The sequence below is a fragment of the Idiotropiscis lumnitzeri genome, chromosome 9, assembly GCF_059441095.1.
Source record: "Idiotropiscis lumnitzeri isolate Australia: NSW breed Sydney's pygmy pipehorse chromosome 9, RoL_Ilum_1.0, whole genome shotgun sequence".
NCBI lineage: Eukaryota > Metazoa > Chordata > Actinopteri > Syngnathiformes > Syngnathidae > Idiotropiscis > Idiotropiscis lumnitzeri.
This window is the reverse complement of record NC_142399.1, coordinates 14,432,521-14,453,576: the sequence shown is the minus strand read 5'-3', so window position 1 is coordinate 14,453,576 and position 21,056 is coordinate 14,432,521. Positions and strand designations below refer to the sequence as shown.

The following is a 21,056-nucleotide window of genomic DNA, read 5'->3' as shown; positions in this document are numbered from 1 at the left end:
GAATGTGCAGTCAGGAGTGTCAACAATCATTTAGACAGTCAGGAGTGTTGGAATAAGTGTACTTAAGTTAACCCATATTTATTCTTCATATCAAGTGTTATTGTTCAAGGCTCGTCTGGAGCCTTCTATGGTGGAAGATTGAGGAGCTTTAGCGAAGCAATGGCTATGTAACTAGGGACCTCCCTAAGGGAATAAAAAAAGAGGATTTCGGCAGGATGTGCTTCAAGTAGATTTGTAACTGGGTACATCCCGTTTTGTTCTCCTGGCGAGAAAATACAATTAAGTTCTCTATCTCATCTGTTGTTATTAAATATTTTAGGTTGATTGAAGGACGGTGGCTCAGGTCTGCGGACCAGACGCTCTTACTATGTGTAGGTTCAGAGGGGATTGAGCCTTTTCCTTTGCCGGGAATGAACTCGTGCTAAACGTTAGGCAAGACCCCTTGTTTCTCATTTTTATTCTTTGGCATTTGACTCAGCACGAGATATGTTTTTTTTTTTATACTGTTTTTGTGCTTTTTACTGTCTTCATTATTAATTTGTTTTATGTGTTTGTTGTCGTATGATTTACATTTGCTCCATGTGTAGCACTTTGCATACATGTGTGGTTGGCTGCTTTATAAATACAGTTGAGTTGAATTGAGTTGAGATTTTCAAGGTATTGTCATAACGTAACAAGAAAATGCTTGCATTACCTCAATGTTATGATTTATTACATGAGAATATTTTTTTTCTTACAGTTTATATCAAGCGCCATGGAAGATGACATGCCTGATTTGCTTTTTAAAATGATATGGTGGGCCAGATTTGGCCGCCGGTGATTTTTTTATTTTGAAAAAGGGATAATCATTAAACTACAACAATAATTTGGATATTGTTTTAAATATTATTTTGATTTTCTTGCTATTACTTTGTAGAACAGTGTGGAATTGATGTAAATCTAATTCAAATGTTTAAGGTCAAAATTGAAATACAGGCTAATCTATGTTGGGTTAATTTCTGACTGCAGAAGAGTCAGTGCCTCACCTGTCATAACCCTCACCTCACGTGTCTGACGTGTAAATACAGCGATAATATGGAAGGCCGAAAGTTTTTTTTTTTTAATTTATAAAACCGGGATTCGATAAACAAGAAAGAACTCTTAATCTAGACTATCAAGGGAAGGTAAAGGGACAGATTTATTATCATATTTAAATCAGCGTCAGTTTCTAATATTCCCTCCCTCCTTCCTCAGACAGATTTTTCAATACATGTTTTTTTTCGTTTGTAAGATTCTAGTGAACTCTATGAGCCCAGACACTGATTAATAAAACTAGGGGTAATTTCGGTATTTGGAGATTCAAAACCAGATTTTGTTTTATATTACAACCAATCGGTCATACATGGCGTCACACAATACGCATGCGCTCTGGATACTCGTGGCGTAATAGCATGACGTAAACTGCTAGTGTCCGGTTAGCTAGCATCTGGCTAGTTAGCAAGTTGGTTTAGCGTACTGAGGAACCGAGAAACTTTAGTTTACCGGCAAATCGATATTTATTTTTTCGTTGCTTTTGGTGACTGTCGACAGTGACAATGGACGACGATTCCTACCCCAGAACACTGTAATTTTTTATTTAAGTTTTACCAATCGCCGAAATGTTTGCTGTGCTAATTTTGACACGCAGTTGCTAACTTAATTTGCGCTACCAACTCGAAATCAGACGTTTATCGGTTTGTATTTCTGGTAAAAGTGAAGTTGAAGAAACCATTGTTTGGAAAAATGTAATTTTTACAGCAATTGTCGTTGCTCGTACAATATGATCCGTAACTGCCGAGGTGCGTCAAACTACCGCAAATGTCATGAGCCGCTAAGTTAGCAGCGTTAGCCCGGCGGGAGTGCCAAACCGATTGAATTAAGTTGCACTTACACACTGACATTTGTATGTTAATCGCACACAAACTCTTTCCACGGTGTCGACATGTGTGTTATTGTCGAATTGTTCGAGTAATCTTACATAAGGTTATTTCATTTCAGGTACGTGGGAAACCTCTCCCGGGATGTGACTGAAATTCTGATTCTACAACTCTTCACTCAAATAGGGCCTTGTAAAAGTTGTAAAATGATCACAGAGGTAAGTGGTCAGTATAGTTTGGAGTTACAGTATGATCATGAAGTATAGATAAATAAAAATAAATGTACAGGTAATTATTAATGAATGCTTTACAAACGTTTGCAAATAAATTTAACATTTTTTGAACTTTTGGAAATTTAAAAGTCACAGTGATTTAATCTTTCCTTCATTAATGAAAATACTGTAATTATAAGTCATCATTTTAACTTAAACAACATAATTGACAGTCATTTTCTCTTGCAGCATACAACCAATGACCCCTATTGCTTTGTGGAATTCTTTGAGCACAGAGATGCTGCTGCAGCCTTAGCAGCTATGAATGGAAGAAAAATACTTGGGAAGGTGGGATACATTTTTTGGTACACAGTTAGTCTTTTTGAAATTGGGTTATGATTGCTTCTTACACAGAAAGTGCCTCCCTGGCTGTAAGAAATGAAATGTTTACTGCTTTTATTTTCAGGAAGTCAAAGTAAATTGGGCCACCACTCCCAGTAGCCAAAAGAAAGACACATCCAGTAAGTGTTTTGAGCAATTATGTGCTGTCCTCAATCTGAAAAGGTAAAATATTTTTCTAATAGCTTATATGTCATTGTAGATCATTTCCATGTGTTTGTGGGTGATCTAAGTCCTGAGATTACCACTGAAGACGTGAGGGCTGCATTTGCACCTTTTGGGAGAATCTCGTAAGTTTGTTTTTTTTGTTTCCTTTTTTTCATTATCACAGCCTTAAACATTGTTTTCCTGCAGGAATCATGTTTTGTCACCCATTTTCAAGAACTTGGATTGCTGTTTTCAAACCATAAAAATAATGACAGTTAAACAAAACAAAAACATTTGTAAAATATGTAAAACAAATAGTTGGAAAGTAAATAAAGGCATAACAATTCAGGTTTATTAGTGATGTATATATTTTGAGAATTACAGTTTCTGCTGCAGCAGAATTTCAGTTAAGATGTGACTGAAGTGTAGATTGTCAGTTTTAGGTGTCTTCCCACAAATATGTCATTTACCATTTCTTAAATAAAACCAGATAATTTTATGTAGATTGCCCCCATTTTCCTTCAACTCATATGACTTAACTGTAAATGGAGTCATCGTTTTGAATACCTGCACAAAAAGGCGACAAATATTCAATTGACTTGCCTTCAAAAAGATTTGTTGTTCTTATGGAAGACAAAGTAGGTGACCACTGGTGTTCAACTTGATTGTTTTTAAAGATAAAAAATACAAAGTCTTCTCTAAATGTCCAAATAATTACTATACATCACCCTTTGCATGTAAACAAAGTTGTAGATCTTGCCAACATATATTGAGCCCTCACATGACACTAACATCCGAACCTGTAACCATAGAACGATGCACACTGAAGTCCTTTAAACCGTCTGAAAGACTTGCATCGGCTCAGTTTGGAGTTGTTGATTACCAATCACCTAATGAAGTGCTCTCTTATTGTTGTTGACTTGTCTTCTGCATTACCAGCTAGTATTGCTCTTCTTTGCATATTTAGTTGATGGTAAGTGTCAGCACAATGTAAGCTGTGTATGTGAACCTGAACAGCCTTTAGATGTGGGTCTCAATGAAGTAATAGCATTTTGGTTATTTTACAGAAATGCTCATAGGATTGGACAGGAGCTTGAAGGCTAACAGCAAGGAACTGTGCACTCTGGAGACTCAGATGTAGTTTTTTTTCTCTATTTATTCCATTTTTCCTCTGTCTTTATTTGTAGATGCTCTGTCTTTACGTGATTATAGTATAGATGATCACATTCAATATTCAGTGCATTCCTCTAAATCTATATTTCAAGTGTTTCATTCTCAATTGTTTATTAAATTTTGTCGCATTAAGGTCTTCGTCCAAAATTTCTGAAAATTGTCAATTTCTCAAAATTTGCAGCTCCCCAAATGCCATACTCCATATTGGTGGTAAAGAATTGACCAAGGAATATAAAGAAATCTAGCCATGTATGCCATTTAATTCCTTTTTTTCCCTCTTATTTATTGTATTCTTTTTTTTTTTTAAATTTGTAGGACAGATGACTAGTTTAAGAATGCATGGTAGTGTACAGAAAATATTTCATGAGATTAAAAGTAGTAGATAAAGTGGTGCTCTTTTGACAACAATTTCTTAATTCATCCTAAAATGTGTAAAATCTATCTGTAGACTGCATGTATGCCTACTTAATTTCCTGCTTTTGAGTCAGTGAGTCAGCACTCAGTCCAGGGTCCTGATAGCTACAAGTAATCTAGGTCAGTGTAGTGGATTCGCAGTTCAGTGTGTCTTGCGTGGCTCCTTTTTTTCGCATAATGCAATTTGACTGGAAGACTCACTGAAAATGTTTTCACATTTTGCTCCAGAGATGCTCGTGTTGTGAAGGACATGGCGACAGGCAAATCAAAGGGGTATGGATTTGTGTCCTTCTACAACAAACTGGTAAGGCTCCAGTGCCGCAACACAGATGAAAGGTTATTTCTTTTCCTGTTTATTACTCTACCTCTTTTTTGTGCCAAATATATGTAGAATTGCATAGTTACAGACACAGTCATACCTAGTTAATTTCCTGTTATAACATTGTTGAGAATAACAAGAACAAAATCATTTGTAGATTACTAGCCTTAATGTGGTTACTGAATTTACTCACGTAGTGGCCATGCCCTAATTAGTCACTCGCCGCGTTACATGCTTAAGGCTCGCCGCACATCGAGCGACGTTGTCGATCGCGACTGAAGTGGACCATTGTGAAAAAAGTTGTCATCATATTGTATTTAAAAAAAAAAGGGGGGGGGGGATCATGCTGCTTTTCTGCGTTCTCCGTTATGGTACTTTTCTGATAATAGTCCAAGAATGCATATTTAAAACTAAACATCTCCCTCTTCCTGCAGTTAAAGTAAGATGGCCACTATTTGTGGAAATTCAGCATGTTCAATTATTGGCTACCAATACTGCTAATCAGTATTCATGAATGTATTCAGTAAACGAGCAAGTTTGACTTCTTAATTTTTTTCCTATAGGATGCTGAGAATGCCATCGTCCACATGGGCGGGCAGTGGCTCGGAGGACGGCAAATCAGGACCAACTGGGCAACGCGAAAGCCACCTGCTCCCAAAAACTCGCAGGACAGTAAGTTAAGAATGAAAATGTTTTGCGGCTTGTATTGAAATGCTGCGTGACATTTTTTTGTATCACAGTTGTTTTTTGTGTATTTCAGATGGCTCAAAACACCTTCGGTTCGATGATGTTGTGAGCCAATCCAGTCCCCAGAATTGCACCGTGTACTGTGGAGGGATCCAGTCAGGACTGTCTGGCAAGTAGTTCTCATTCAGTGTTTCGCCGGATCATTTTAGACAATTGTACAATTAAATAATTTTTCCCTGTAATTATCTCAGATACATTAATGCGGCAGACCTTCTCACCATTTGGACAGATTATGGAAATCAGAGTCTTCCCAGAGAAAGGATATTCTTTCATCAGGTAACTGCAGCATTTGGCCTCTAGATGTCAACCAAGTTCTGTCAAATGAAATTGCTTGATATGCTCTTCCCCTTGAAAGGTTTTCCTCCCACGACAGTGCCGCCCATGCCATTGTGTCAGTTAATGGCACAGGCATTGAAGGACACATTGTGAAGTGTTATTGGGGCAAAGAATCTCCTGATATGACCAAAAGTTCACAGCAGGTAGAATCCTTTTCATAAGTATCACATTTGATTATGGTGCTGTTCTAATGAACGTCTTAGATCATTTGGTGTCTAGTATGCAGTTTGCTCCTGATTGAGTGACTTTATTTTTTCTCAAAGGTTGAATATGGTCAGTGGGGGCAGTGGAATCAGCTCTATGGAAGTCCACAGCAGCAATATGGGCAGCAGTATGTGGCTAATGGATGGCAAGTTCCCTCCTACAGCATGTATGGCCAGTCATGGAACCAACAAGGCTTTGGAGTAGAGTATGTATCAAACTCATGCAATGTTTCACGACGGCCTTAGAGTGTCATGACACGTTCCTCAAAATCAGAACACATATTCCTTGTATGCAATGAACTTGCTTATTAATAATTTGTTGATTTCACAGGCAGTCCCAGTCGCCCGGCTGGGTCGGTGGATTTGGCTCTCAATCGGCTCAAGCTTCAGCCTCCGCAAATTCAGTCGTGTCCAACCTGACCAACTTCAACATGACTGGTTACCAGACGCAGTGAGCTGGTCCAAACACAAGGCCATTACTGAGAAGAACCAGCGCTGGTCAAAGCATATTCATAAAGCATCTCTTTGCCGCATAAGACAAATAAGATTTTTAAAGTGATAGTGCCTATCGCACTCAGAACGTTTAAAATATTTTTTTCAAATGCAAATTTCAGTGTAGGCTCCAGACAATGAAATGTAAGTTTAGCATCAAACGCCAACATCAAATTAATCAATCAGAATGTGTTCTCACTCCTGTGTCGCAGGTTGGCCCCTTTGTGCGATACGTTTGATCAGGGAATAAGTAATAATTACCCTCGTATTATATGACCATCGTGGTACACATAACTTTGTATTTGCCTGCGTTCTGGAACATGACATCTCGTCCATTTTGTAAAACACAAAGGCACAATAGGTGACCTAAAATGCAGTATTCCTATTCAACTGCTACTTTATCTGTTAGCTGTGGGCGAAACTTTCAAGATCACCTTCCCAAAAAAAACTCGCCCCAATCAGATTTCAAATTTGAATAAAAGCTTAAAAAAAATCAAATCACTACATCCCAATCTTTTGATAGAATATCACTCAACTATTGTTTTGTTTGAAACCTCAGACTACAGCAATACGTACTTTTACAGTGTCCTTCACACTTCTAAAAGAAATATCAAATCCATGAAAGATTTTCAGTTTGTTAGTTGTAGTCCTGTCGGAATGTTTATCTACTGCTCGTGCTTGGTGCATTTTCCATTATTTGATACAATAGGTCAGAAAAAGCCACAAGTGTGGGTTGATAGTTTTAATTTAAGTCTGTACAAATCAAGAGTGTCTCATTTAACCACCTTTGCAACAATTGCAGTAAGCCACGGCAATCTTATAGCATTGGTCTGTGTTCAGCCAACAGCCATTCAGTCACTGCATTTTTTATATGAAAAGTGCTTTGTAAATAGAACTCCTGAAATAGTTTGCAGGGCTCAACAATTTGTATAGAGTGCCGTGGCTTTAAAATAATTACTACAGTGGAGGTAATTCTCCGTTTACTTTTATAAGCAAGGTTAATGTTACTTTCAACGCTCCTAAAGTTGTTTTTTTTTCTCATCCGAGTGATCAATGGCATGTTCATAGTAAGTTTTTTTTTTTTTTTTTTTGTTGATACATTTTATGTTGGTGAACCTGTCTCATCGCAAAGGAAAAACTCAACATAGGCGCACTGTTGCTTTGAATTGAAGTGTTAAATTAAACAAAACATTCATCTTGTTCACAGATAATCTTTATGCTGATTCTGGGCTGGTTTCCTAGAGGAATATAAAGTCTTCTTTCTTTTTCATTATTCCTTGCAGACCAATCCCTGATTATTGAGCATTTTCTAATCACCCATCTTTGTAAAGACGAGTAGTTCTTACATCCTTCCTTTAAGATGTGATTGCCTATTTTATTTTAGGGTTATTACATCTTAGTGGAAGGATTTGTAAATGTGAAGACCCCCACCCCTTCTTTTTCCCCTTGGTGCGCTGCCGTAAAGGTTAACTGTAGGCACCTTTTCATTTGGATTGAAATTTTGTGCCATTTTGTTGCACCATGTGGAATAGAAGACATAATTTATATAATTTTGGAGGGGGCGTGTATTTTTTTTTTAGGTGTTTGAATTAACAAACCAATTGACAAAATAACAATCACAGTTTAATTACAAAACTTAGTGCAGCTCCGGCAATACCGTGTACATAGCTAAGGGTTGGATGTTATAAAAAACCTCATCAGGAAATATCATTCTTTTCATATAGGGGTGCCCCTTAATTGATTTGACCAATTTTAAATCGTCCCCTGAGAATTTATCCATTTTGTTGAAGTAGCAGGAAGCGGATGATGTTTTAGCTTGAACTGCACGATTGTGACGTGCATACATATATTTGTTGCAAGATATTGAATGTAATGACAACTTGCTTCCGTGATGTTTAATAAAAGCTGGGAATGGTTTTCATTAGAAAATAGAAAACACATTTAGTCACTTGAAATAAAGACACATTGAAACCAGAGCTGTTTGTATCTTTATTAGACACCTATTTAATTGCGGTTCGCATCTAACCAACATGCTTTGCTCACTTGTATTTGCAGCTCAAAACCAGGACAGACGAGAATAGTTATGAAATCCTTTATTGCACATTTACTTTTAAAACCATTATTCACACTTCACTATACTGCGCAAAGAAGTAGACAACCTTGGAGTCAATGGAAAAATAACTACATGTTCTTAAACCATTTAGCAACTATAATTTAGCCCGATTTTAGGCATTTATCAGTTGGCTATCCTATGTTGCAGAACGGTCTATTTAGAAATATCTTACTCAACACTTCTAATATGTAGTTTTATATTCAGGTGGAACCTACAACACTGAACACTGTAGTTGTCTAAATATTTGTGATTAAATATCTTTAGCGCTAGTGCAGATGTCTAGAAGGCAAATAAAAAATGCATATATTATTTACATATTTCAGTAAAACTTGACCGTTTGAAGATTGGTATGTTGAAATGAGTGTTAATCTTGGAGGAGTAAAGATGTATTACTTGTAAAGCATTAAAATATTTGATCTGTAACTCGTTCCTCACCCCCCCATGAAACACATTCCATTGTCTCATCTCAAGCTTTTATCACATGTGACAGTCATATGTGGGGATGGTGCAAATTCTCCCTGATGGCAGCGTCGGCTTTGTCCCTCGGTCCACACAAACTAGGATGTTCCCGTCTGAGGCATTTTTTTCTGCCTGAATGGGGTAATTAGAAAGAGAAGTCATATGCCAATTGTAATTGCATCAAGATTCATCAATTCTTCCATGTATGTTTATTGTAAGTATTTTACTTTTTGTTAATTGAAGGTGAAGTCAATATATTGCTCCTAAATAGTTAGAATGTAAGCCGTCAATGTGAAAAAAATATAAATACTGCAAAAATATCTTTCTGAACTGGGACATTTCTAAGGCGGAAGTGAGAGGCAAAGAAAATTAAGTAAAGCATCCGCAGTTGATTTGTTGATGCTTTTCTGAGCTATGATTTGTGAAGCATACATTACCACAGTATCGTCCCACCAATGTCACCCATCTTGGGACTGAGCAAGATTGTGTGACTTGACTGACGACTTGCTTAAACTAAGTAATAGTACTTGACTCAGCAAGCTTGAAATGTTGTGGAGACTCGAGTTGCTTGATTTTTAATTGATGTTGGAGGCAAAAAGTCGACGCTTATACTCACGATATGATTGGTCACCGTCTTCCCATTGATTTTGTTTAGTTCAGTTATGTTCTCAATCCCAATTTTCTTCAAAATCAACTCAATTTTTACTGTAATGGCAGACATGGCACTTTCAAGATGCAGCACCTGCCTGGACAATCTGCAATTAGAAGGGAGAGAAGGCGAATCAACTTGATTAATCTCGGGTGAAATTTAAACTTTTTTAAATTTTTTTTTACCTTAAAAATTGTTCTCGGTCCATAAATGCGTGACCAGAGTTGCTTTTTTGGTCACTTAGGATCACTGTAGCCTTTTCTCCTAATTCTTTCCCATAGTTCAGACCAAGATTGTTGAGTTCAGCAGCAAGGGCATCCTGAGAAGATTAAAAAGCTTTATTTGACTTTGTCGGTGGAATCCTTTGTTCTATCGCATGAGAAAGAAAGAGAATGTTTCAAATGTTTTTAGTGGAATTCGTGTTTCTCTACAGACCCTCTTTTCCTCCAGCTCTGTTTTCATCTTTTCCTGTTCATCCTCATCTAGAATGTGGTTCCCATCACGATCAAACTGTGAGAAAGCTGCAGAAATTTCATGATCAGCATGTCCCATCCTGCAACATCATCAAAGTGGTGAGGATTGTGTTTAAGACTTAACAAGATGCAATCTTTATCTTTTCCGCTTACTCTTTTAAAGTTTCTCTAAAGTCCTTGAATTCAATTTCCCCGGATCCAGCACGTAGAGCTCTCTGAACATCTGATATTTTCTCGTTTTTAAGTTTCAGCTTCATGAATGTCTTCATGTAACTCTGATTGAAAAAAAAAAAATTCAGACTATGTGAAATCCTTTTAAATGTAAAATGCACATTTCGATAGCACGGTGCTTTCCGTTACCTGTTTGATGATGTCACTGATTTGAAGCTCATCTTTTTGGGACGATAACTCCTCTTTCACCTCAGAATATGTGTCATTGATGATGGCAAGGAACATGTTCTGAAGAGATATCAAACGGTAAGCTCTACATAATCAGTGTTATTTTACTTTCAAATGACTTGCGTAGCAAGAGTGCTTACTAGCAGGACAAAGAAAACGAAGAAAACGTAGGTGACAAAATAAATTGGTCCAAGGACTCTGTTTGCACGATCAATTGCGTCATAATCAAAGTCTCCTAAAATAATCCTGAACTGGGTGAAACTGCAGGAAAAAGATGGAAAGGTTAGTTCGAGCACGGCACAGATTCAAGTTATGCTGTTGATTTGGATATCTCTTACATGCACTTGACAAAGGTGCTGAAGGATTCCACCTCTGTACCAAACAACAAATATCCGAGTTGAGCGTAGGCGAAGAACACGATGAAGAACATTATAGCAAACCCAACAATGTCTTTGGCACAGCGACCCAGTGTGGATGACAGCTGGGTCATGGTTTTATTGAAACTAATGTACTTGAACACCTACATGGACGAGAAGAGCACACACTACTTAGGAATGGTGGCAATTGTCAAAGTTGAGCATGGAATGAGGCATTGTTTTACCTTGATCCATGCAAAGAACAAGTTGACCGCGTTCATATTGTTGTATTGTGTTTGCCAGAATGCCAGAAACTCAAAGTCAGCATAGATTTCCGGTTGGTCCAACAATTTGCCAAGCAACTTGTCCACTTTGACTGTGCGGAAAATATTGAATACAATGGCAACAATGGCGAGCTGGAAATGAGAAACATGTTAATCGTTTTAAGCTTATTGAAACCTGGAACAATTTGCCTGAGCATGTTCTTACCAGTATGACTACGATGTCAAGTATGTTCCAAATGCTTTTGAAGTAAGAGAACTTGTGTATTCGAAGCTCAAGAATCTCCTCCACTACATAATAGAGGATGAATAAACAGAAGATCATCTCACAACCCAGGATGAAGTAGTCCCAGTAGTTGATGTAGCGAATTAGTTTGACTGTTCGTATCTGGTAGGAAGGGATAGCTCCACCAGTTGCCGGGAATTCCACTACCAATCTGTCAACAGATTGACGTCAAACTCAAATTGAGATACTAATCAAGCAATTTGGATTTCAGTCTGTACCTGATGACACAGAACATGTTGATGTTTGCATTGTAAGTGGAGAAGTCGATGAAGATGGCCCTGGTTCCTCGGTCCAGCCAAAGGTTCTCCTCCAGCTCCCTTAGTAGAACTGTACTTTCCTCTTTGGTTCGACCCAGGTCCTGGTAGTATCCGGCTCCGCTGTAGGTGGTCAGTAAACCCCAATGTGAGGAACCCTTGATCACTTTCTCAGTGTGGTAGTTCCATCTGCAGAGGTACAAGGCCACACATAGAATTAATATCTAAAGAAGACAGTGGTGGTTGATATATTTTTTTCTCCAGGGAGGCATTAATAATCTATACGCAACATGATCCGAACTCAATAATCTAAGAGTTTTTCTTATGCAGAAGAAAAATAAAGTATGTATTTCTCTTTTAAATATTGTTCACAAATCTGTGTAAATTTACAACTTGTATGTTAGTGAGCACTTCTCCTTGGCCACACGTATGGCATTTCACAATGCAGATTTGAAAAACATGATTATTGCAAATGCTGCCTACAATAAAATGCTTCTCTAAAATGTGCAGTTTTTCTGTATTGTGGGGTATAGAACATTTGGGTACCCACACCATAGCCCCACCACCTTGGGCCATTTGATCGACGACGTTGACATTTAAGCAACCTGCTCACCCACATGACACCGTATGCACTATCTAACACCTTTCCCGTACAGTGAAAATTAGAAAAAAAAGGGATTCATGTGTAAGGAGAACACCTCTCCAACATGCCAGACACCATTGAATGTCATTATTTGCCCATTTGATGGTCCTGGGCTGGTGTGGTTAGATTTGTGTGTGTCCACGGTTGTGAGGCCGTCTTATTTTCGCTACAGGCAGTTGGCATGCCTTGTTGCTAAACAAGCTCTCGGATGTGTATTGTCTCCCTTAGCCTTTGGACAGCTGGTTAATTTTGTAGTTAGAGTGATCAAATCATGCTTGTGCTTGTATGTTCACTCTGAAGGAAGCAACTTCACTGAGTTACTAAATATCTTGCTTAAATTCTTCTCCAATTTGATCTGTCATTGAGACGCTTTCTATGAGTGATGTATGTAATTTCAGGGAGATTTTCTTATTTAGATCGAGTTTGTGTTATTGTGCACCCAAACTTGCTTCTTTAGTTAGCAGCACTTAGCAACACAAAACACGCCTTCGTATATGTGCTACAAGGGCTCAATGACCGAACGCTATTTCGCAGCGTGACACTCAAGGTGGGCGTGCGTGGTATGAATTATATGATGAATTATGCCACATAAAGTAGGAGAGAGGCTGGAGGAGTGATTTCAAAGTGCTAACGACAATAGACCAACCAGCAGAAGTAACCTGCTTGTTACTTCCTGGTTGAAAATACGGGCAAGCTTGCCCCGGGGCGTTGTTGTCCTGTTGCCCTGCGGTGAACGTCAAGTAAACTAAGTGCAGTGTGAAAAGGCATTATCTATTGTATTAAAGAGTAAACCTTCAACAGGACTCCCTTATTTTTTGTTCTCCATGGCAGAAAAGGGTGAATATGTGACAGTGACAAGGTGTAACTCACGCTGTGCCGTTGATTAGTCCAAAGTTGATATCCTCCTCCTTCTTCTCATTGTAGACATCATAACATCCTGTGATCTCATCCTGGAAGTCTTTGTGAACTTTGCAGGAGTTGTTCTTGATCTTGATCTGCCTCATCCTGGGAACTCCCAGCAACATATTCTCATAGTATATGAAGGACTGATCTCCACTGTCCAGGGACTGGTTATTGTACCATTTAGTCCAGTAGAGGCCATCTAGTAATGGTTCCTGAGCAAACTGTTTAGAGAGAAACAAGTTGAAATCGTCAAACTACAACCTGTGTTGAAAAATGGAAGAAATCCATACAGACAAATACTCACAGTCCAGAAATCCCCCATGGTGCTAATGGACTGAAACTTAACCCCACTTTCTCCGGCTGTATTCACAAACAGGTCAGTCATGGCTTTCGTGTAATAGTAGGTGCTTGAGCTTGTCATACCGTACGTCACTAAAAGAAAACATCATGACATTGTTAACGCCTTAACACGATCCTATCTGGCTTTGCTCAGGCTCGCTTTAAACGTTGCTCCATTCAGTGCCCCCAAGATAAGACATGTCAAAGGCAGGACACACACAAGCCGTCATTGGACACTTGTTCTTTGGATTTATTTATGTTGCAACCATCAGATGGATCCCGATTAGAGGGTGTAATTTGTTTGAGGAGAGCGCACGCCAGCCTGACGCAAATAGCCTCATCAAACAATGTCAATTTAACAAGGACAAAGAAACAATGCAGCAGGCCAAATGCTCTTATCGCTAAAAGGCAAAAGGGTTGTGGTCATGTCCCTTTCACGGCTAATGGTTGGCTTGACAAAAGCTTGCAGGGAGAGGGATGGGGAGGACGTTTTTGACAGGCAAGCAAGAGTGTGCTAGAGGACTTTTTACATCAACATCCCAATTTTCTTGATACAATTTCACTCTTGATCTCAATTTTCTTTTTGCGCCAAATCATGTCATATTAGAACACATTAACCAAATCTTGACTATTTTACAAATTTAAAAGAGACAACCTAAATATTACAACTCTCAGTATGATGCAGGGAAGTTCACCATCACTGTAAATTGCAACCACAATAATAAACGTTTTTAAACGAAACCACATCATTCATAATATTTATGAAGGTGGACTATTGTTTTGGGCCTCTTTAGCTTTTGCAGGTGCGTTTAGAGCACCAGTCAGAAGTCTGAACACTCTTGATCATGCTGTATTTCTCCAAAATTGCTACAAAGAAATATTTGTTAAACATTTTGGGAGGTATGGCACAAATCATGTAATAATTATGCTGCTCTTGAATTTTTGAACACCTGAACAATTCAACGCATTCCCTATAAAAGGTTAATTGTCAACATTTCACATTGTATTATTTTGGTCTATCAAACTTGACTAAAGTTGCAAAATTTTGGATTAAAAATCATTTTGTTGTGTCAACATGTATCGAATCAAGTTAGTCATTGCTTGTATGCACTTAAATCTAACAACATTGTAGTTTGCGTTCACATTTCATATGCTTAACATCCACATTTCAGGCACACACACACAGTTACTCTTTTGATCTCATTACTTACAAAGGCAAATATCCACCAAAAAGACCAGATAGACCATCAACTCCCTTAGAGTTGTGCGGACAAACAATTCCCGGTTTTCCGAGGTGTTCTCAGTCAGTGTCGTACCCCATAATCCTACCAAGAATGATGAAAAGAAGGAATGGGGGTCGGGGGGGGGGGGAAAGAAAACTTGGGTGTGATCATTGTTTTGATAAAAGTTGATATTTAGAATAGAACCAGCCAGTTTCCTACCTTTGATGAAAGAGCAACAGCCTCCGCGTTCCTTCAACAGGATTTTATCGGCCGAGTGTTGCTCCTCTGGAAACGGGCGAGGGATGTCCACGTTGTACATGCTCTCCATGGAGCCCTGGAAGAGGGGCTGTGGGTTGTAGACCGTGCTCACAACTCGAGGCAAGGGCGGCGAGGTGCCAATGTAACCCTGGTTCACCCATGAGCCAAGGTTTTCTAACTCACATTCCACCTGGCTGGACAGGTGGCTGTCGGCACGGTTGTTGAGACTCTTCATGGTGCAGGATCAGAGAGGAAAGTGAAGCAGGGCAGTGGGGGCAGCTTTTTGAACACCTGCGCAGTCAGATGGTTTTAAGGAGTAGGTGACATAAGCGTTGGGGAGGGAGGAGCTGGCGGTCCCTCTGCAGGAGCATTTGTTGTCATCAGATTTTGACTCGTTACGAAATTCAGGTTGACGGCATGATTGTGCTTTTATGTTTTTATTTAATATTTAAACTTCAAATGTGCGTTACTTGGCACTCCAATACATTTCTTTAGGACTGACTAGTTAGGTATCCACTGTGTGTAGTTACGTATAGTCTTATATATAAAATCTGACTTTTTATGCAGACCTCAAAGTGTACGTTTCAGTCATCCTGTACTAGAGCACAATCCTATAAAATGAGATATACTGAACATAATGTAAAATTGTACAGTTGGAAGTGTTGCTTTATTTTTATAGGCACTATCGCAGTAGTTATAATATGTTTATCATTTTGGACATGTAAATTCTATTGGTGTGGAAGTGCAATTCACCGTATTGAAGAATGTTAATATATTTAACTTTTCTGTATTTAACAAGAGAAAGCTGGAAATATTGAACTTATTAGTAACTTACAGCTCATTTTGTAATTATAATGTAAGTTAAAAGATGAGCTGACACAAGTTAAGCCCAGATAGTCTTTCCTATACAAGCTTAGTCTTTTGCCACTTTCCTTTGACGTACACAAACACACCTGGATATGCAATGTATTTTTTTAAAACAATTTAAGTGCGTATTGAAAACATGCCATCCCATTAAACGTCTCGTACGTTTAAAGTCTTGCTCGTATTTCAGCAGTTCAATATGCAACATCGTTTTGTGTTTCAGTCCTCTCAATTACTTTCCTGCTGAGCACATTGTTGTCACCACCGATTACCAACTCATGCAATAATCTGCTCCTCGTGAGGAAATCAATGAGTTGTATGTTGATTCTATTTTTTCCCCAGTGCCAACTGTTTGCTGCTGGTGACTGAATTAATGAAGAGTGTAATTGCAGTGTCACTGACACGCACTTTTGACTCTAGCGTCTATTCATTTTTGACATGCCAACTGTCAGAAAGCGTTTATTAGGTATGCAAACATTCAATGTGGCCAATCAGTCATTATGACCATCTGTGTCAGTGTTTGCCACGTCCAGCTTCTGGTACCAAAATGAAATGCCCCTCGCCGCTCCTGTCACATACATGTTAATTGTAAATTGTATCTCAGACATTTTTGGACATAAATGAGCAATAAAGTGAAGGTTTCATACGTTTTCTCCAAATTAAATGGTTTCGCAAAGCCCAAAAATCTAGTGGCAGTTGGGCGTTACAGTTAAGACACTGCTGCTGTATGTTTCTTATTTTCCAAGCAGATAAGATTTGGGTCCAACTCTGGACGCTCACGCTTCAGTGACTTTGAACTAAGCGATTACGCACAGCCATTAGCACACAATGGAGTTTAATTTCTGCTCCCCCGCTGAAGCCAGGCCGGCATCTTGCTCAGAGGCTTCCTTAATCTGCTCTGGCTTGTGCCACCATTCAAACTTTTCAAATCTGTGACAATCACTTGACAATGGGGTATGATTGCCATTTAAATTTGTCGTGCTGCTCCAGCAGTAAACAATGTTGTCTTGTTCTGCATGAGACACTAAGTACAAATCAAAAATATATTTTATTTCAAATAATAATGATCATGCTTGTCACAATGATAACTAAAAATAGTATTGTGGTTTGAGGTTTTGCTGCGTGAGGAAGTGTTCTTGTTTTTGACACCGGTGACGTAGGATTCTGTTATCTCGGCGCACAGAAACTGTGAACAAAAGGAGGATTTACATGTCAGGGTGCAGTGCAAGTGGACATGGCCGGCCATTACTGGTAAGGCAAGCTCGTCTCACGTGTACAATGAAGACATTTTTAGGCGCACACAAATAAGTGATCACTGATGTAAGAGCGTATGAAGTAGGAAATTCAAATTATAGTGCTAATGGAAAAATCATCCAGAAACTTTTGCAGATGTTTGTTTGGCTATATGGACTGTAAAACTGTAAATTTCCAAGATAATATTGATTATTAAACTGTCCCTTGATCAAGTCCCCAATTTCCTCCTAAACGTAGATTTGTAATTATATACAAAAAGTAATAATAATCTCCACAGAAAACAATCATGAGAAATGAGAATTTTTTTTTGATAGAAATGTTATTTATTCTCAAGCCAAAACTATAATTTAGCACGTGACAAACAACATTTTTCAGCTCAACAATAATAACATGTTAGCGTTAACTATGCAACGAATATCTATGATTCTCGGGATTCACTAAAATTGCACAAGGCTGTATATGAAAAACAGCTTTAAATACACAAAGCATGTACAATCTAATGGTCATTTTAATGGCACTACATGACTTTCTTGACTATGTATTGAAGAACCTGCTCAATAGCAAAAATATATCCAAGACTTAAAAAAAGAAGTCTTTGGATTTTTCAAACAAAGATAATTCAAAGAAATAAATCAATACAAATGTATTTACCGTCTCCGAAATTGGAGAAACAAAAGTTTTCACATTGCCACTTACAACGTGACTGTTTTACATGCCAAACGGCAGATTTGTTTTGTTTTTTTCATACATTGAGCTGATGCCCATCAAACTGATAGGAGAACGAGGAGTTGATATAGTCCTGCTCTGCGGAGTCGTACCTCACAAGGCACTGATAGTTGTCAGGCTGCACACAGTCAAACTGCAAGTCCACCCACTGCACATGTGCAGTGTTGTGCCTCTTCGTGTCCGTCAGGATCCGGTTGAGCGCCATGATGTAGCTGAGAGCCATCTGCAGGGTTTCATACTTGGACAGTTTCTTGTCTTGGCCCCACTGCGGCACCACCTTTCGTAAACGGTCGAAGGCCGTGTTCAAGCCCTGCATCCTCTTCCTCTCTCTGGCGTTGGCAGCCATCCGTCGGCGCACGGCCGACTCGTATTTCTCCGGGCTCTGTGATTCCACTTCTGAGGATTCAGATCCCGAATCGGTGCAGCTCGACCGGCGAGGCTTCATGTTTTTGGTTGAAAAACTGAACCAGAAACAAAAGGATAGAAAGACGCAAGTTCAAACTGTTCTCTTATGGTGGGTCCTTGGCGCTCCCCGACTGTCTAATCTCCAAGATGTTTGTCCTTTGCGTTGAGCATCAAATAGTTCAACCTCCAGGAAGTGGACAATTTGAAGAGTCCAAGGTGTCTGTGCTCCAGACTCGGGAGCAGCTTTTATAAGGCACACAGCAGATGAACAGGTGGCAGCAGGTGGAGTCCCTGCCCTCCAACACCCCCTCACACCCATGCAACAGACTCCTTAACACACACTCTCAGCACATACACACATATGCATGTAAAGTATATATGCACACACACGCACACACACACACACACAAACAAAAAACCATAATGAAATTCCAATTATCTTGGGCTGGGCTCTCTGGCCGAGTCTTCGCTCTGTGCCATGTGTCACAAACACCAAAGTCTACCATCTGCTTGCACTACTGATGCTGCAAACAAACTTTAGAAAGATGACATCAAAATTGGTTAGGATCTATTCATATTATTCTATTCATATAAACATTGATTCAAAACTGAGAATAACTACTTTATGTTCAAGGATTCTAGTTGATATCTGCCTTGTATCTGAAAATGGGAAAGTTAAATCTAAATTGCACACAGGACAATTACTGTATGGTAGGACAAAATGTTTATTGTGGTTGAAATTATACTTAAAAAAAATAAAATAAAATAAAATTTATCAGCATTATTTTCTTTTCGGAGCCCAAATATGGTTTGTTACCCAACATACTGCTGATTTCCAATTTAACAAATAAATCTATACCCAAGCTTCTAAAAGTTTTTTTGTCCACATGGCGACTTAGTTGTATCATGCTCCAAATGCCCTCAAATCTCCTTTCACTATTTGTGAATTTGTTCTCCATGTGATGAGAAGCATAATCTGAGATTAGCCTGAGGCAACACAAGTGGAAGTGTGCTCCGTAACCCGAGGGATTTTAACAGAAATCTGGGGATTAAAAATCTTGAACAATATGGACAAGATGCTGCGCAGATTATTGCACCAAAAAAGTGCAAATGATATTGCTTATCGTGTAGTGATGCTCGAATATTTTATTCACATTATGAACTGTAATAGTTGATATTCCGTGTTGTGGCATTAATAATGTACAGTATGTGGGGGGGGGGGGGTATTGGGATGAGGGTGGGGCGGGGGGGTTCATACATGTCCTTATGTACAGATGGAGATGGGAAATAAATAATTGATCTGTGTACTGAGCCGAAGAAAAAAGGGACAGACAGAATCATTTGTCTCTCATCTTTCCTATCTGGTTACACAAAATGTGGAATTCAGCAGCACAAAACATTTCTTAAATCTTCATCATTGTGTCTTTACTTGCCTAAAATGCTGCAACATGCTTCAATGTTACCCCTCATAAAGTCTATTTTTTGTACGGGATGATAGATAGTTAGGTGCTAGTTTTTACCGAATTTAATTGGATTTCAGCAAAATAACATTTTCCGCACTCCATGGAATCATTTAGATTGGGTCAGAGCTAACAGAATAAAACATTCCAAAAAAAACAAATTAAATAATTTGTCTAATTTATTCATTTGTGTTGGGGTTTTTTTCATGCAGTTTTTTTGTGGGTTTGTGTGTGATAATGTTAAAATATTGTCCAGCCATGAACAAAAAAAAATAATTGCGTATTAGGTTCCCATGAGAATACGTGGAGTGTGAACTTTAGAACTTTACTTGAAATCTAAATCTAATTTTACTCTCCTGTCGATGTGCAAATTTGCTGTTGCTGTATTTATGGAGCATCGCTTTGTGTTTTCGGCCGCCGACTCCAGATTTGGATGTAGACGAGCAGGTTTTGAATGATTAATCACTGTGGAGTCCGAGTATAATGGCTGGCTCTGCTATTGGGTCAGGGACACAAGCTGATGCTGTCTGGTCATTTTGGGCTGGACTGGTTAGCTGTGCAATTAGGCATATAATCCCATCTACCAGTTGGTTCATTGATTACAGATTGATGTAGTTTGCCAGCTGCTGCTTGTCTTGTCTGAGGGCCTTGTCTGAGATGAGACCCTGCCCTTCCGTGTCTTGCGCCCTTTTTCTTCCCCCAAGCCGTTACGTGATTGGCTCATTTGAGCACCTACGACTCAGCTGTGGCCTGTTGTCAAAAGCCATATGTCACAACTGATGAGTGACCCGTCAGCCCCAACAGAAACACATACTATGTTAAATCCGGATCCCCTTATGGAGAAATGGAGATTAGGGCACAAAGTGTATGTTTTAATCCTGGAGAAAGTGTATCTCATAAATCCCATCTTCACATTCAGATGATTACAAAATAAGCGTCATCATGCATCTCGTCATGAAAAACTCAATTTGATTTGAATTGAGGCCTTTTGTTTTGTAATGTCATTTGCAGACTTGAATGTGTTGATGGCAGTCGTCCAGTTGAAGATGTTTAAATAAAAACGAAACAGACAATCATTAAATCATTGAATAATAGCAAGGATAATAATGTTTCCCACATTTGAAAAACAAAACAAAACATATATTTGCATTATACATTTATGACTTTGCAACACACGCAAGCGACAGCCAGCTCGCAACTCGACATGGCAGCTGGTCAAATGAGGCTCACAGTCTAATTGGGTCAAGTAAGGTGAATGTAATTTTATGCCTATTTGAACCTTCTTCTCTTTTAATTGGACTGATTAGCTATGCTTAATTGACTCTTGGGATCTCCTATTTGTTTTGAATTCAAGATAATAAGCATAGTCAAAAC

At 38.8% G+C, this 21,056-nt stretch overlaps 3 protein-coding genes across 3 annotated transcripts; 1 reads left to right on the top strand and 2 right to left on the bottom strand.

The window, feature by feature from the left end:
* The first annotated feature begins 1,397 nt into the window (after positions 1-1,397).
* On the top strand, positions 1,398-8,313 carry tial1 (TIA1 cytotoxic granule-associated RNA binding protein-like 1). Its single transcript, XM_088304524.1, has 12 exons — positions 1,398-1,603; positions 2,017-2,113; positions 2,357-2,455; positions 2,574-2,628; positions 2,709-2,796; positions 4,469-4,544; positions 5,123-5,231; positions 5,320-5,415; positions 5,498-5,582; positions 5,662-5,785; positions 5,906-6,051; positions 6,177-8,313. The coding sequence occupies exons 1-12, from the start codon at positions 1,575-1,577 to the stop codon at positions 6,298-6,300; spliced, it is 1,128 nt and encodes a 375-aa protein (XP_088160650.1). The 5' UTR covers positions 1,398-1,574; the 3' UTR covers positions 6,301-8,313.
* pkd2l1 (polycystic kidney disease 2-like 1) lies at positions 8,314-15,243 on the bottom strand. The gene is made up of 15 exons (XM_088304521.1): positions 14,935-15,243; positions 14,704-14,817; positions 13,458-13,585; positions 13,121-13,374; positions 11,572-11,796; positions 11,276-11,504; positions 11,032-11,202; positions 10,769-10,950; positions 10,571-10,691; positions 10,392-10,490; positions 10,185-10,306; positions 9,994-10,111; positions 9,744-9,877; positions 9,526-9,664; positions 8,314-9,041 (listed from the first exon to the last, which is right to left on the bottom strand). The coding sequence occupies exons 1-15, from the start codon at positions 15,206-15,208 to the stop codon at positions 8,928-8,930; spliced, it is 2,424 nt and encodes an 807-aa protein (XP_088160647.1). The 5' UTR covers positions 15,209-15,243; the 3' UTR covers positions 8,314-8,927.
* Positions 15,244-17,833: 2,590 nt separating this feature from the next.
* On the bottom strand, positions 17,834-18,589 carry atoh7 (atonal bHLH transcription factor 7). Its single transcript, XM_088304523.1, has 2 exons — positions 18,407-18,589; positions 17,834-18,278 (listed from the first exon to the last, which is right to left on the bottom strand). Exon 2 carries the CDS (start codon positions 18,260-18,262, stop codon positions 17,834-17,836), a length of 429 nt encoding a protein of 142 aa, XP_088160649.1. The 5' UTR covers positions 18,263-18,278; positions 18,407-18,589.
* Between the last annotated feature and the right edge of the window lie 2,467 nt (positions 18,590-21,056).